Source organism: Ostrea edulis, chromosome 3 (genome assembly GCF_947568905.1).
Source record: "Ostrea edulis chromosome 3, xbOstEdul1.1, whole genome shotgun sequence".
NCBI classification, from domain to species: Eukaryota; Metazoa; Mollusca; class Bivalvia; order Ostreida; family Ostreidae; genus Ostrea; species Ostrea edulis.
The window spans coordinates 61,090,180-61,105,779 of record NC_079166.1 but is presented as its reverse complement, the minus strand read 5'-3'; the positions used below and the strand labels follow the sequence as shown (position 1 = coordinate 61,105,779).

The 15,600-nt window shown below is 36.6% G+C and overlaps 2 protein-coding genes and 1 pseudogene across 2 annotated transcripts; all 3 read right to left on the bottom strand.

Annotated features, from left to right (window-relative positions):
- Positions 1 to 353: 353 nt before the first annotated feature.
- Positions 354 to 1,141, bottom strand: LOC125674877 (rhamnose-binding lectin-like). Its single transcript, XM_048912239.2, has 2 exons — positions 982 to 1,141; positions 354 to 688 (listed from the first exon to the last, which is right to left on the bottom strand). Exons 1-2 carry the CDS (start codon positions 1,040 to 1,042, stop codon positions 399 to 401), a joined length of 351 nt encoding a protein of 116 aa, XP_048768196.2. The 5' UTR covers positions 1,043 to 1,141; the 3' UTR covers positions 354 to 398.
- Positions 1,142 to 6,781: 5,640 nt separating this feature from the next.
- On the bottom strand, positions 6,782 to 7,607 carry LOC130046310 (rhamnose-binding lectin-like). Its single transcript, XM_048912238.2, has 2 exons — positions 7,449 to 7,607; positions 6,782 to 7,117 (listed from the first exon to the last, which is right to left on the bottom strand). Exons 1-2 carry the CDS (start codon positions 7,507 to 7,509, stop codon positions 6,825 to 6,827), a joined length of 354 nt encoding a protein of 117 aa, XP_048768195.1. The 5' UTR covers positions 7,510 to 7,607; the 3' UTR covers positions 6,782 to 6,824.
- A 2,843-nt stretch (positions 7,608 to 10,450) lies between these two features.
- The window catches only part of LOC125676348 (scavenger receptor cysteine-rich domain superfamily protein-like), a 40,028-nt pseudogene continuing 34,878 nt past the window's right edge, over positions 10,451 to 15,600 (bottom strand).

Here is a 15,600-nt window from a genome sequence, read left to right as displayed (position 1 = left end):
GTTATTAATTTGAAATATTATATCCTGATATTCTTTTATTTACATATCTTTCATATTCCTCCGACATGAATTAATTCGTAAAGGTTATACCCAATTGCATAGACAACATTAAACAGAAGATTTACAACTAAATGTTTCCGACGTTTTAATGCGGAAACTACGCTCAGTAAGATTACTAACAAATGAATTCCTACTCGTATATATCACACGTTTTAAAATCATTAACAGAAAATCTGAAGATGAAACTGTAGAACATTGGTTTATCTACTAACATGTCAATGTCCTTGCAAAATTGATCATTCATAGACTTATATTGTTTCCATTCATTTTTCCAGAGAAACATAATACAACTCTCTCAAAGATATCATTTAATAGCAGGTTACAAGTGTCCTACTCTACTAGAAAAGCCAGAAATGACAAATATAAATAACCTCCGCGGACTTCACTGTCCCTGGACAGGGGTCAGCGAACAGCTGAACAGGTTGAATCTGACACGTTGCCTTATTGTTGCATAACCCTTTAACTATGTTAGTTACATTCCTCTCACAGTTACCGTGGACCTCTGCGCCACATCTGTTTCCTCTTGCTTGGCCGTAACGTGCGGATTCAACCACTATCCTTTCTCGACAGCGTATGGTGGCCTGTTCGTTGTCGCATATTTCTACTGCATGTCGGGAAGGACCTTGTTCTAAAAAGAAATTAGTTCAGACAATGTATGACCAAATCGTATCCAGTTGCGTTTCCCATTTCAACATTTCCTTTGGAATAATGGATAAAGAAGAAGAAACATGATTGAAAATTGACTACATGATTACCGTACATCTCTCATGTATTATTTTAAAATAAAACTCTCCAATTTCAAATGAATTCAATATCACCATTTTCCTCTCGAATTCCTATCAAATTCGAAAGAAAAACATTTTTTCAATAATTATTTTGATAATCCTAATTATGATAATCCGAATTAGTGTTTCAAGTTACCTGCAGAAAGATATATCATCGTGGCAAAAAGACAGATATCCAACATCATGGAGAATTTCATGACGACTCCTGACTGATCGTATTCACAAGGATGAGTTAGAATATCGTTAGGCTGCTAGAGAATGTTTGAAGTAACGCTTGCATTTACTTGCATTTTTAGTGTAATGGAGTAATTTCTATGATAATTTTTTCTCGGAAAATGCTATAAATTATCGAATTATCCGATGAGATATAATGTTAAACCGAATCCATGCAGTTTCAGGATATAGTTATGTCCTCCATTAAGGAACAGATCACGTGACTTGGTAATTCAAAGCAAGTTCCCTACTTTTGCGAATTTTAAAGTACACATGTATACGCAAAAACAACTTGAACACAGATATTTTCATAACCCAAAGTGAATTTATTTTTTCTTATGTTAAAAACGGAATATATATATATATATATATATATATATATATATATATATATATATATATATATAAAGCACAGAAAATTTCAATTTCCAGCGCGCTAGACCGCTCGACCATCTAGGCAAATCAAACAACCTTGCTTTCGATGACGATGGAATTCTCGCTACGCTGTCACACGCTACACGGTCATTGGGAATGAATTTAGGATACAGTTATTTAACGTACATTTAAGAGGATCATACATGATACACATTGCATTTGAAATATTTCATATAAAGCACGGAAATAGCAATGAACTCTTAAATGAACATAACTGCCCTAAGTGAAGAAATATTTAATATAAAACACAGAATATATATATATATATATATATATATATATATATATATATATATATATGTATGTATGTATGTATGTATGTATGTGTGTATGTGTGTGTGTGTGTGTGTATAGATATTATAAAACACCCCAAATCTACAAAACATCATTATATTCATTATGGACGCGCTCTCCGTGCACATATAATATGTTCCACAGTAGAAGAATATCATATTCAACGAAAGAAAACGCGACCCCCATTACCCATTTCACGCATTCGAGAAACAGTAGACGATATTTGACGGTTGATTATTTACGACAAATGGACTTTATTTCCAGTTCACCATGACGATGTAACAGCTAAGATCTTGACAGAGTTTGCTGTTTGACGGTAGGGGTATAATTATCCTATAATGTTGTACTTTTTGTCGCACATTACTTGCAATTCAGCTGATACATAGGAAAACCAATATGTCGGCGTGATGTATCTTGTGAATAGTTTGTTTACAGGAAGACTATTTCCTTGATTATAAATGTTGAATGCATAGAGAGCCTATTATTATATCATGTATATTATACTTCATAAACTACTTTATAATGCATGGTATGCGCAAATCAAGTAAACTTGTGAACCTACACTTATTTGTAAATTGACGTATTATGAATTCAAAATACAAATTATACTCAAATGCCTATTGGTAGTTTAGAAAGATTTCTCCCGATTAGATTTGTATTGAAGACCTATATTCTGCTGTTTACTTCCGTCCTTCTAGATATGATAACATTTTCTATTGACCTGGTTATTTTAATCGCCCGTCTATTTGTCCATCGTCTGTAAACACTTCATACTTCCTTCTTTTTCTTATTCTCTGGAGCCAAAATGTTCAATTTCAGTTGCACTGCTTATAACGCATTTGTGACGGGGGTGAAAGTTTTGTAAAGGATATAAGCCTCAAACTGTCCAATCTGTGAGAGAAAGAACTGATCGAGTCCCGTAGGGCCAGGATCAGATTTTTTTCTCACAGAATGGAGAGTTTGAGGCTTATATCCTACTGAAAACATTACATCTTTTGTTCTAAGAATGGACAGGCTCAGGTAAACCCATTGACAATGATAATTATGAATAAAGCTAGTTTTGAATAGTCGTCTTGCGTAGAAGTCTGTTTCTTTTGTTCACTTATTAGATAGTGTCAGGTAAGTAGTCTTGTACTGCAGGTTTTATATTCACTCACTTTGTAGTACTGAGCCATATCAACATGTCTTCCTCTGATAGGGAGAATATTTTTATTTCACGATCAAAATTTAAGGATTTTAATGAAAGTACTGCGAATATTATCTTGATGAGTGTTATATTCTGGATATGGAGGGTGAAAAAGTTATGGAGCCAAATTTTCATCTGAAAAACATTGTTTTCGAATATTTGGACGAGGAAATAATTAACCCCAGCCAAAAGAACCCAATACGCCCATCTCGTGAAATGAAATCATTTATAAAAGCGAAAATAATGTTTCAGAATTAGGATATGCTAATAAAGAAAACATAAAAAAGCGTTTTGAAGAAGTTTCGGAATGTGCCTCTCAATCTAGCGAAATTCAAATACAGTATGGAAATATGTCTTTGAAATCCAAGTTTTGATGCGATATAATAATGGCCAATGGAATTTAAAAAATTGTGAACCGTAAAGTTGAAGCAGAGAATTCTACTAAGGGGAAATATCGTTTTAAGTGTTTCATTGATTTTTCCGAAATCTGTGTTGATTCTTACTTGTAGGGAATTTAAAATCAAATTTGTATCTCTTTGACAAACATATTGTATTTCTCTTATTTTCAGCCTACCTGTAGACATCTAATAAGTTATTGGGTTTACCTGGCACTGTCCAATAAGTTGACAATTACTGCCCATTATTTTTAAGAACGGACAGTATCTGTTCATTCTTAAAAATAATGGACAGCAATTGTCAACTTATTGGACACCTACAGGTAACCTTTTCACTACAAGTGGACTTTCTTCTATATAAAAGCCTAAAAAGACAAAGGATTGCGTAACAGAAATGTTTTAAGTTAAAATGAAGGACAATGCCTCGATCTAAGAAGAAATGATTAATAAATTTCCACTTCGTATACTTTAATTTCATTAATACCCAAAGACAATTTATCTATTGCCACCTTAATTAAGATGTCAGACACACATAAACAGAAGTATATAGGAGTTATGAGATTAATCACTGTTCGTTATCTTCATCTTTTTTATATCAACATAAAGAAATTGCACATTTTTAGCTAACAACATAATAAATATACATTAAACTATTTTCGTTGCACAGGATCATGGAAAAGTAAATTTAACGAACAGTGATAATCTCATAAATCCCATAAAATTACAAAATTAAGAGTAGAGCAAACACGGGGTCCTGGACACACTAGAAGTGGGATCAGGTGCATAGAAGGAGTAAGCATCCCCTACTGAACGGTCACACCTGCCTTGAGCCTTCTATCTTGATAACATAAGCGGAATAATCCGTAGTAAAAATCAATAGATTTATTTAAGAAGTTGGGTTAACATATCAAGCATCCAAATGTAGTGTATATTCAGACGTGATCACTCTGCAACACCTGGGGTCCTCTGAAGCAACAACAGGGTTTTAACATTTTTAAAATGGTAAAAATGACTACAAGAATATATATGTAAACATGAACAATGTCTATATCGATTCTTCATACATGTGTTTATTTCACCAGTAGCTGAGCCGACGCTAGGTTTACTGCTCGTTTGAACTGGGCGAAGGACGGAATGTGTTTCTGATTGGTCGATGACCTTTAAGGTGGACTGTTGAAGATGCAATTGATTTGTAGTAAGGCAGTAGATGCCAGGGAGGAAGATTGATATTAAATCTCTAACCCGACATCAACTGATTTCCGTAGATTTGCATTTCCCTCTAGTGAGAAAATGTTAACATTACGTATGTTATGTAATGACATAATTATGTATGGCCTTGCTATTCTGTAGTATTTGAGAATAATGGAGATTATGTTTTGTTATGTTATATAATCGTTACATCAGATGCTTTACACCGTTTTATATTTGTAGATAAGTGGACGAATAAATGGAATACGTGGAAATCACAAGCTTTGTTCTCACGAACTTTACACGGTATTCACATAAAGTTATTTATGAAAAATATGACAGCATCAAAGAACAAGTGAAAATAAAAACCCCGAACAGTAATTCATCTCATAAATAATACGAATTCAAGAGTAGGGTTAATGACGGCAACCTAATTCTCGGAAATTGTACTTTTTTTCTAAAAGTTTCTGTGAACTCAGACAAACGATTCATGTATGTAGAAAATAATAAAATTATGCCTTTCTACTGACAAAACGTTGAATGCATTATCACAATTAATACCGACATTTTGAGAACTTGAAGCGAGCAACTGAAAATTTAATCTTTCCTTGTCATGTCCCTTTATTAGTTTCCAGCACACAATGCTTGTTACGACAATGTTTTTGTTTGTAAGGCTTATTATTACAACTATAATTTAAACGAATTCGGCATCAGTTCCACATTTGATAATCGTATTTCTACTCCAACTTCCCTTTCAAAGGATGAAATTCTTCAAAATCATGGTTCAGTTTTAAACACGTTTAATATCCCAGTCAGTGGGATGAATGAATATGAATTACCATACCTATTCTGGATTCCTAAATTTCACAACACTAGTCCACGGGTTCTTTTAACCACCACGAGTTATGAATAATATTCCATCCGATTCATGCCGCCAGTTATATAAACTCAAATTTACCAACGAATGAATAGATGACATATTCTTCGTAATAAAAAAGTTCAGTCTTGTATTCCAGCATATTTCGGGTTCAAGTCTACAATCTGTATTTCCTTCAAATACACTTCCGCTATTGCTGCCAAACTTTTAATTACAAACTTTACAGTGCCTAGATATAGACCACGCTCTAATCTCTAGACTGCCCCGGCGGTAAAATGCTTTAGATCGTAGGTGGATTAAGTATAAGATGGTCTATATCTATGCACTGTAAATTTTGCTTGTGATTAAACGGCTTGGATGCAATAGTAGAAGTATACATGTAGGAAATACAGGTCGTAGACTTGAAGTATAACGAAACATATGACTAAACCTTTTACGCCGAAAGCTGTTGCTTATATTGATAGTATCTTTATCCCACTATAAGTAAATTTAAGTTTATAGAACCGACCACATGATTTGGAAGCATTATTATCCATAACCCGTGCTGATTTGAAGAGCTTGTAATGTACATCTATAATCACATAATCTAATCTGTATTCTGGTATTGAGAAATACAAGTTTGGCTTCTATAAATAACATATTCAAAACTTTCAATGGTACGGTGTAAAGTTGTGCGAATATGATATAGACCCAATTGTCTGTTGACGTAAGGTAAAAGTGAATCCGCTGAGACATCGTGTTTGTATGTGTTTTTGGTTATGAACGATGTCCATGACTACGTTGTCCTTAAGGAAAAGGTCCAATAACATTTACAATACGTCCCTTGTCAGATTTCCAGCACTATTATGTTGTCGTTGCACCCAGATGGAAACGAAGTGCCTAATATCTTCCTCCAGTAACCTTTGTCTACAAAATGTAGGACTGTTGTTAAGTTGGCGTTTTCCCCATAATTCTGACCCCCATGGTCCAATTCAAATGATCTGGGGAATTTACATGTGTATAAAGAAGTTGATTAATTTGAAATTTTTTGTCGTGATTTTCCTTTATCTAGTGACCCCTTAGGCTCCCTGGCACAAAGGTTACAGTCAATTGCATAGAAAACGTTGGAAGGTTTACAGGTCAAAGATCACCGACGTTTTGATGCGGAAACTACGTCCAATGAGTTTACTAATAAGTGAATTCCTAGTGATTAATATATTACATGTTTTACAGGTTTTAATAGAACATCTAGAAATGAAACTGTAGAACACTGGTTTTACTAGTAACATGTCAATGGCCTTGCAAAATCGATCATCCCTAGATTTGTATTGTTTGTTTTCTTTTATCAGAGAGACATTATACAACTCGCTCTAAGGTATCATTTAATAGCAAGTTACAAGTGTACTATTGTACTAAAACAGCCAGAACAGACAAACATAAACAACCTTGGCGTACTTCACTGTCCCTGGACATGGGTCAGCGAACAGCTGAACAGGTTGAATCTGACACGTTGCCTTATTGTTGCATAACCCTTTAACTATGTTAGTTACATTCCTCTCACAATCACCATAGGCCTCTGTACCACATCTGTTTCCTCTTGTTTGGCCGTAACGTGCGGATTCAACTAGTATTCTTTCTCCTCCGCAGCGTATGGTGGCCTGTTCGTTCTCACAAATTTCTATTGCAAGTCGGGGAGGACCTTGTTCTAAAAAGAAATTAATTCAGGCAATTTAAGTTGCAGTATAAAATTAGCTGCGTTTCACATATGTACTGAAGGAATTTGATTGTCAATTGTTTTTCAACGTTTTCTTTCAAAATTGGAATAATGGATAAATACAAAACTTGGTTGAAAATGAATTACATGATTACCTTCCTTACATTTTTCAGCATAAAACACCCTAATTTCAAATGAATGCAATACCATAATTTGCTCTCGAATCCCTACCAAATTCGAAAGAAAGAAAAACATTCTTTGCAAAACTTTTTAGTAAAGAAAAACTGGCTTTAATGATAGTGGTATCAATGTTTCAAGTTACCTGCAGAAAGATATATCATCGTAGCAAAAAGACAGATATCCAACATCATGGAGAATTTCATGACCACTCCGGTCTAATCGTGTTCACAATGAGTTAGAATATCTCTAGGCTGCTAAAATGTGTTTGAAGAAACGCTTGTATTTACTTGCATTTTAGTATGATGGAGCAATTTCTATAATGATGTTTTTCTGGGAAAATACCGTGAATTATCCGAAAAGATATAATATGACTTAAATTCCTGCAGTTCTTGTTACCAGGAGGTTTATCTAGAATAATTATAATCAGCGTATATAATCCGTCAGAGGAGATACTCATGTCCCCCATTAAGGGACAGATTACATAAATTGGTAATTTTAGCTTCCGAATGTCACAAAGCATTGTGTCAAACATAAACAAAGATAGAAAACGAACAGTGATCAATCTCATAACTCCTATAAGCAATACAAAATAGAGAGTTGGGCAAACACGGTCCCCTGGATATACCAGAGGTGGGATCAGGTACCTGGGAGGAGAAGGCATCCACTGTCGACTGGTCACACCCGCCGTGAGCCCTATATCTTGATGGGGTAAACGGAGTTATCTGTAGTCAATATCAGTTCGTCAAGAACTGTCTAACAATCTGTATAAAACACGTCAGACAGCATTTGATCTAATCATAGGTTGTAATGGCGAACAAGATCGTTATAACGACCATAGAATTTCCGAAATGCTGACTTTAAACGAGACTGTGAAACCACTGCACCATCAACTTGTTTGTCAGTAGCCTGACTCGATTTGAACACTGATCAAGCTCTTGCGTATCAAATCAGTTGAGAGATATAAACACCATATGCAGGTGATAATGGAATATTGCTACATAAATATGGGAAGTTGACGATGGCGAAGCTGAAATCATACCGTTTGTCATAAAGTTGAGGTGTTTGTTTGCCGTCAATGCCTATTTTCATTAAACTATCAAAGTATGAAGCATATGTGGACGATTCTGTGGTGTCTTTTGTTTCAAATTCACTGGGATATATGTCGAATCGACAAATGAATGATAATTGTTTTTTGATAGATCAAACGTCGTCGATATATCTAAATGTCGCATTGAAGGTTACAGCAAAATATTTTTTTTCACGTAGAAGTTTTTGAATGGGTGTACAATTGCTCATCTGAATGATTTTGACTACGGATTACGCAGTTTACCTGATTAAGATATAGGTCTTACAGCGGGTGTGACCGGTCAACAGGGGATGCTTACTCATACTAGGCACCTGATCCCACCTCTGATTTATCCAGGGGTCTGGGGTTTCCCAACTCTATTTTGTATTCCTTATGGGAGTTTTGCGGTTTTCATGCATACAAAATGTATAAACACACGACAGGAATTGCATTTCGGAATAATTCTATGCAAAATAGCCATATTGTGTGCTAAATACCCGATGTACAGAATGATTTACATGTGTCTTCACGTGTATGTATGTTTTATTTTTAAAATAATTTAAAGATATTAGACATAATACGTAGAAGGAGTAACAATGTGAAATACGTCTGCAGTTTTTTGTAGTTTAGTAACAGTGAATATAGATTGATTGGATGCACAAAGTCTTTCTCCAATTAAGATACTATTGAATCATTTTAATTCGTGGGGGCCAATGTTCGTGGGTAAGCAAAATGTTGCTGGTTCGTGGGGACGTAATTTCGTAGATAAGCGATACGATGTCACTACGAGTGATAACTCTACTTGGTCTAAAATGCTCGAGGACACGTAAATTTGTGGGTAAGAGTGACCCACGAAATCCACGAACATCAGTCCCCACGAACAATGATGATTCCACAGTATATCGCTCAAATTGTTTGACAAAGAATGAGGATTGCACAAAAGCATACGACTTTTTGTAATATTGTTTTGTATTAAGTATACATTTTATTCAATTGTTTGTTTTTAACGGATGTTCAAACGTCCATAATGACACATACACGCAGATCGAATCCACCAAAATGAATATTATCCTGATCACAAGTTTTTATTAACACAAATGTAGATCATAATTCACTCTGGAGGAGAAATGTCCCCATCTTCTGGCAAGGACCAAATGAACCAATTCCTTGGATGACCCATCGTTTCCACAGTAGCACAGCTATGGTACGTTTTGTTCCGTAAACTATCATCAGTCACACGGCATGGCGAATAATTTGGACTTATTACGAATCCACAAAATCTGGTTTGACTCCAAGATATTTCATGTCGCTATGTTCAATGGCATGATGATGGCTTAAATCATTGTCTCTTTCTCCGTGATGCAATGGAAAATGCATTGAATCGTAGTTGATGCTAGGGAAAGCTAAGTTGAATCCGTGTCGTTATTGTTACGGAACACGGCCATTTTGTATGGTGACGTCTCTGTTGTCATACAAATTACTGAGTGGATTATGTGCATGTACAGAGCCATCACGTGCCTGGTTGAGCACGTCTTACCTGAATATTCCACGTGCATCACCGTCTGTTTCCTTACTATTAGATTTCCTACACTTCATAACTATTATGATTATTATTACAATCAAGCCGCGACAGACCTAAGTCGTTAAAACAGGTAGTGCCAGTTCCATCGCCAAATACTCGGCATTAGGTGTGAATGTCACGGGTCCTCGGAGATGACCTTAAAAACGGATGACTCGTGTCACAGTAGGTGTGACACGTTAAAGAAACCCCACTGCTCAATGGCCGTAAGCGCCGAGCATAGGCCTAATTTGAAGGCCTTCACCGGTCTTGGTGACGTCTCCATATGAGTGAAAAATTCTCGAGTGAGACGTTAAGCAAGATACATACAATCAAGAAACAGACAACAATCGTGAACCACACTGCTACATCTGTTCTATTGCCTTCTGCTTTTGCAGGTAACGGAACATCTGGTTTTGATGATATGTCTGAAAGTATGAAATCGTTTGTAAATATTCTATTTTTTTGATTTAGTTTTTCAGTATTCTTCCGCTTTTATTTTTCAATTCATGAAGTTGGTCTACAAAAGATTATGAAGAGTTCTCTTACTGATAATTGTCTTTGGTTGATATGTGCATGATACGGAAGCATATTTCTTTCTGTCACATACTTTTTTGTGAAGACAACCTTCTACATGTATTCCATATGAACAATCTAGAGTGTGATTCATCCAGATTGGAAAACCCAGTGGTCCGAAAGCAGAGCAACATGAAGCATAACTTTAGGGAAAGCCTAGCTCCTGGCACACTACAGTAGCTGCATGGTCTGTGAAGCCATCATCACAAAGCATATACCATCCATTGTCTAGAAACAATAACACTGGACCAGACGATTTACTTCTACCAATGTTATTGTATATTCGAACTAAAGTTGAAAGAAATAATACAAATGCACTTTTATATGATTCTGCCATTGAATATTAGGAATTTTAATGGGCTTACAAATGTATATTACGACTGATATATGACATAAATATAGCAGTTTGAAATAACTGATGATTACCGTTCTGATAACAAAATACCCAGCATCGTTTCGGTGTTGTGTACATTATCCATTAACGACTTCCTGTCATCCACTGTGCGGACAATCATTGAGAGTCTGACTCGTCTCGATACACTGATAAGACGTCTTATATACAATACCTTTACCGGGTACTTTATAAGGATCATCAATGGGGATCACCACCATGGAAGCCCATTTGTCTACAGAGGGCAGCTGCTTTTTCTGTGCCCCAGTGTGTGCTGCACAGTGTGCCCCATTTGTCATCGAGAAAGATCTCTGCCCTACCGGATCTGCCCGAAGGGTTCCCACCGGCAATGCGATAATATATACCTGAATATGATTATTTAGTGAATATTTCATGTTGTTTACATACTATATACTCTGAATCACTATTATTTACACGCAGTTTTTTACTATGTGTGAATTCCATCATTTGTTAAACGGATCGTGGAAAATCGTGATTTGCAAACAAAATTTTAGCATTCAATTTAAAGAGTCAGCATGCTAAATTTCATATACCATGATGATTGCAACAGAAAACCCCTGCATAGTGGAGAGATTTACACTCGGCAACAGTTCCTATACTTGACTGTGGACACATCTGAATGGAGCTCTCGTGACCATCACACTGACCTTTTGAGATCCAGGATGGGTCACTTTCTTGTTTTCCCTCCTCCACATAATGGGAATAGGCGAGTCCCCGGATGTGATTAACTTGACCACTTGGGCGTCATCATCATCCCAGTCATCTTGACAAATTCGACCTTTTACATCCATATAATTAACTGTTACGTCACCAAAATCCCTCCTCATTTATCTCGACACTGTAATCTGATATAAACCGATGCAGATAATTCAGAACGACTTTTAAGTTCCTCAATGCTGTATGATAATTTTATCAAAGGTTGTTTGGTATTAACTATGCAAGTTTACGGTTTGAGGTAATCACTTACATGTACATGGCGTTAGTTCTCCGTTGTAACAAAGAACAGAGGCATAATTGCAGGGAGCTCCGACACTGAACTCCATCAAATTGAAATGTATGGGGACATTTCATAAGATTTTTCTCTAAACTACTGCACTGAATATCTTTAAATAATTGTTTACTTGGTAGTGTCCCAAAGGGAGAGCAGCATGTTGGCAAACCTTTGCTGTACCCAAGTGTGGAACAAACAACATCTGCATATAATGAAAAAGAATGGAAGAAATAATTAATAGTCATACAACATCATCCAACAGGCGGCCGCACTACCGATAAAAATACAAAATTGTTCTTTTATAAGGACGCCTACCGGATTCAGATTGTCCAAACGATTCTGGGCATATTGTTTCCTCTAAATTGTTGTTAAATACTGCGATGGCACCACAGTAAGCACCTCCATTTCCAAGCATACTTTAAACGAGAAATAATACATGTATGTCTGTTTAGTGAAAACACGCAAACAAGGGAGGAAGAAGAAAACAGGTTTGGATTTCTCTACAAACTCTCAAACTTAAGTTTGAGTGTTGTTTTTTTTACTTGAGCAGCCAATACTAGAGTGAAATCTTAGACTTAGTCGAAGTTTCCACATAAGTTGATGTTGAGAAATCCAGCCTCGGTTTTATAATATATACTACTCAAAATTTGATAAGGATCACTAGGTTATATGTGTGTAATTTACCACTAACATAACAAAAGACATAAATTTGACGCAGAAACGTGTTTACTCAGGTTATGAATGAAAATTCACGAACGGCATGAACTTTTATCAATACGGAATGCTTGAAATCTGATAACAACACCAAAAGGCATTTCATTACAAAAAGTTAACAGCAAACCAGAAAAAGAATTACACAGTTTTTGGGGATAGTCCATCATTACACTTAGTCGATGAAATGTCAATACCGGGTATGGCCTCCCCTTGCATCAATGACGGCTTGACAACGTCGAGCCATGCTGTCATTAAGCACCCGAATGTTTCCAATGGGAAGGATGTTCAACTCTTCCACAAGGGCGTTTTCGAGCTCTGCCAAAGTCGTGGGTTGTGCTCTACGGCGTGAAAGGGCAACCTGCAGCATGTTCCATACATGCTCAATCGGGTTCAAGTCCGGCGAGCGCGCTGGCCAGTCCATACGGATAATTGTCTCCTGCTGAAGATACTGCTCCACCACCCTGGCGCGATGAGGACGGGCTTTATCATCCATCAGGATGAACTCATGGCCACCAGCACCAGCGTAGGGTCTGACGTAAACATCGAGGACCTCATCCCGGTACCGAACCCCCGTCATTGTCCTCTCTCCAGGACATGAAGATCTGTTCTTCCATCCCTGCTGATTCCACCCCAGACCATTCCAATACATCTGCCCAGTTGTTCTGTCGTCAGGCGACGCCTTACACGTTGAGGGGCATTGTGTTGATAAACGTAGTGTAAACACTCAAGTGAGTTTGAAATTTTAGAAAGAATCAGACACCGATGCCCGAGTGAAAATCGTGCAAAGGTAGCAAAAGCATAAACTGTGATGAGAAACGCATTTCCCATGGCATGAAATGCACGTGCAAGTTTGTTGAAGACGTTGTTTTTTTTAGTTCACTTGGACACAATATTGCCAGTCATGCAGTTATTAATTTTGTAAACAGAAAAATATCTATGATCCTTATCAAATTTTGAGTAGTATATTTCATCAACCAACAGTTAACGAAATGTGAATGGAAATTACATGTTTACAACTTTGTGTTGTCAAAGACAAAATATTTTATATCCATACCACAATGTCCAAAAAAAAAATAAATATCAAGTATCAATAGACATCTCGAAAGATTAGGATTACGAAAAATTACAAGTGAATTCAGAGAAGATTATATAAAAATTGCACGGGCTTCGTTATATAAACATTGTAGGGACTTTGTTATATAAACATTGCAGGAACTTTGTTATACAAACATTGTAGGGACTTTAATACATAAACATTACACATGCTTTGTTATTTAAACATCAGTCGGACAGATTACGGTTTTCGTTTTAATTTGCAAGAAGTCAGTTACCTTGATGAAAACAGGAAATTTCAAATATTAGTACAGACTTAGATTTCTTAGGATCCCAGTTCCCTTTACAGCGAGTAATTAAGGGAACATCAGCAGAACACCTTATGCCTGTGACAATGTAATTCATTGAAGGTACATGTATGCTTACGGACTGAGATAATTTTCATCCGCTAGCAAATCCCGCATTCAAACAAAATATATTGATTGCGGCCTCGTCAAAGTATGTGTCGTCTAAATACAGGATATTGCTATCAACCTGTAGTATTGGGATGCCTTTCCTTGGACTGTAACTTTGCAGCTGAAACGATATACTTTCTGAATTTAAGCAAATCACACCAATAACGGTGTCACTATCCGTGATCCTCACTGAATTTCGAAAAGGTGCATCTGTCAATCTCGTTGGCTCCATTGCACGTTAAATTTCTCAGAACAATCGGGAGCATGTAGTCCCTGTAAACATTCACTGCATATTCCGTCTGGAGTCCATGTGTCTTACAAATCATAGTGGCGTCAAAGTTATCAAAATGTTTACTGGAGACGTAACCGAGAAGACCATATCTAGACATTACCACGGGTCCATAAAAGCTTTCCAGGCGAATCGTCAAATCTGAAATAGATACATAGGAACTCAACAAATCATGACACGTTCTAACGATAAAACATACAGTAGACGTCACTCACCCTCTTCAGCAGGGGTCGCCAAACAAAGCACGGATGCATATTTCTCCGCCCTACACTGTCCAGCTGTCTCGTGTAAACACAACTGTGGACTGGACTCGTTTCCAATACAGTTGAAGTTACTAAACAGTATTGGACTAGCAGTACCATTGCTTCCTAGAGCGGAACAACACTGAGCTTTTCCCAACATAAATCCCAAAAATCTGCAGACAACGGTCTTGATCATCAAAATTCTCATCGCATACTGAATACCAGCCGTTCTTATTCCAGAGCTCTAAACGACCATAATCCACTCGATGACTGTCAGTAAGACGGACTGCGAAGACAAACATGTACTTTGTCAAAATTATTTTGTTTTAAATGTGAAATTTCTTAACTTGATTTTCTGAAGAAATTCATATCTGTTTGTTTATTAAAATATATTTTCTTTCGTTTGAACTTGGTGAATTAGACTGGAAATATTTTCTGTTTCTGGAATGATGAATAATTATGAGGTAGGTAGGATTAAAAAGTGATGAGGGGTAGAGGGTATCCAAAGAGTATTTATTCTGACGATTCCGGAAGACACGAGAATGTCGCTCTCAAGTATGCAGAACGAGCCGTCAGTAGCAGATATACTAGCTGAGCTCAGAAAGAAGATATAAAAGAATAGAAAGGATAACCAAGAATATGCAAAAAGCAAGTCTTCACCCGCTGCAACAAATCTGTTCTCTGACTTCGTTTCATCTGTACCTATAGTTTCCTATCCTGCTCACCCTGTGTTTCAGCAACATTTGCAACAGTTGAAGACAACTCCCTTTCGTTTCGGTGGGTGTTACGTCTGTGGGGATTTCACCCACTTGCAAAGAAAATGCCTGCTCACCGCCAGAGGCAGAAATGGTGAACAGCAAGACAAAAAGCAAAGTATAGTCTGAGACACTAGAGTTTGTAAAAGATGAGCATGTATTTGAACACTATTAATATCAGAA

What these genes read in the sequence shown, in the direction of transcription:
- LOC125674877 (XM_048912239.2), bottom strand. Translation starts at nt 1,042, where the DNA reads ATGAAATTCTCCATGATGTTGGATATCTGTCTTTTTGCCACGATGATA. An exon ending in GATGATATATCTTTCTGCAG is followed by an intron (nt 689 to 981) that starts GTAACTTGAAAC and finishes ATTTCTTTTTAG; the next exon opens with AACAAGGTCCTTCCCGACAT.
- LOC130046310 (XM_048912238.2), bottom strand. Translation starts at nt 7,509, where the DNA reads ATGAAATTCTCCATGATGTTGGATATCTGTCTTTTTGCTACGATGATA. An exon ending in GATGATATATCTTTCTGCAG is followed by an intron (nt 7,118 to 7,448) that starts GTAACTTGAAAC and finishes ATTTCTTTTTAG; the next exon opens with AACAAGGTCCTCCCCGACTT.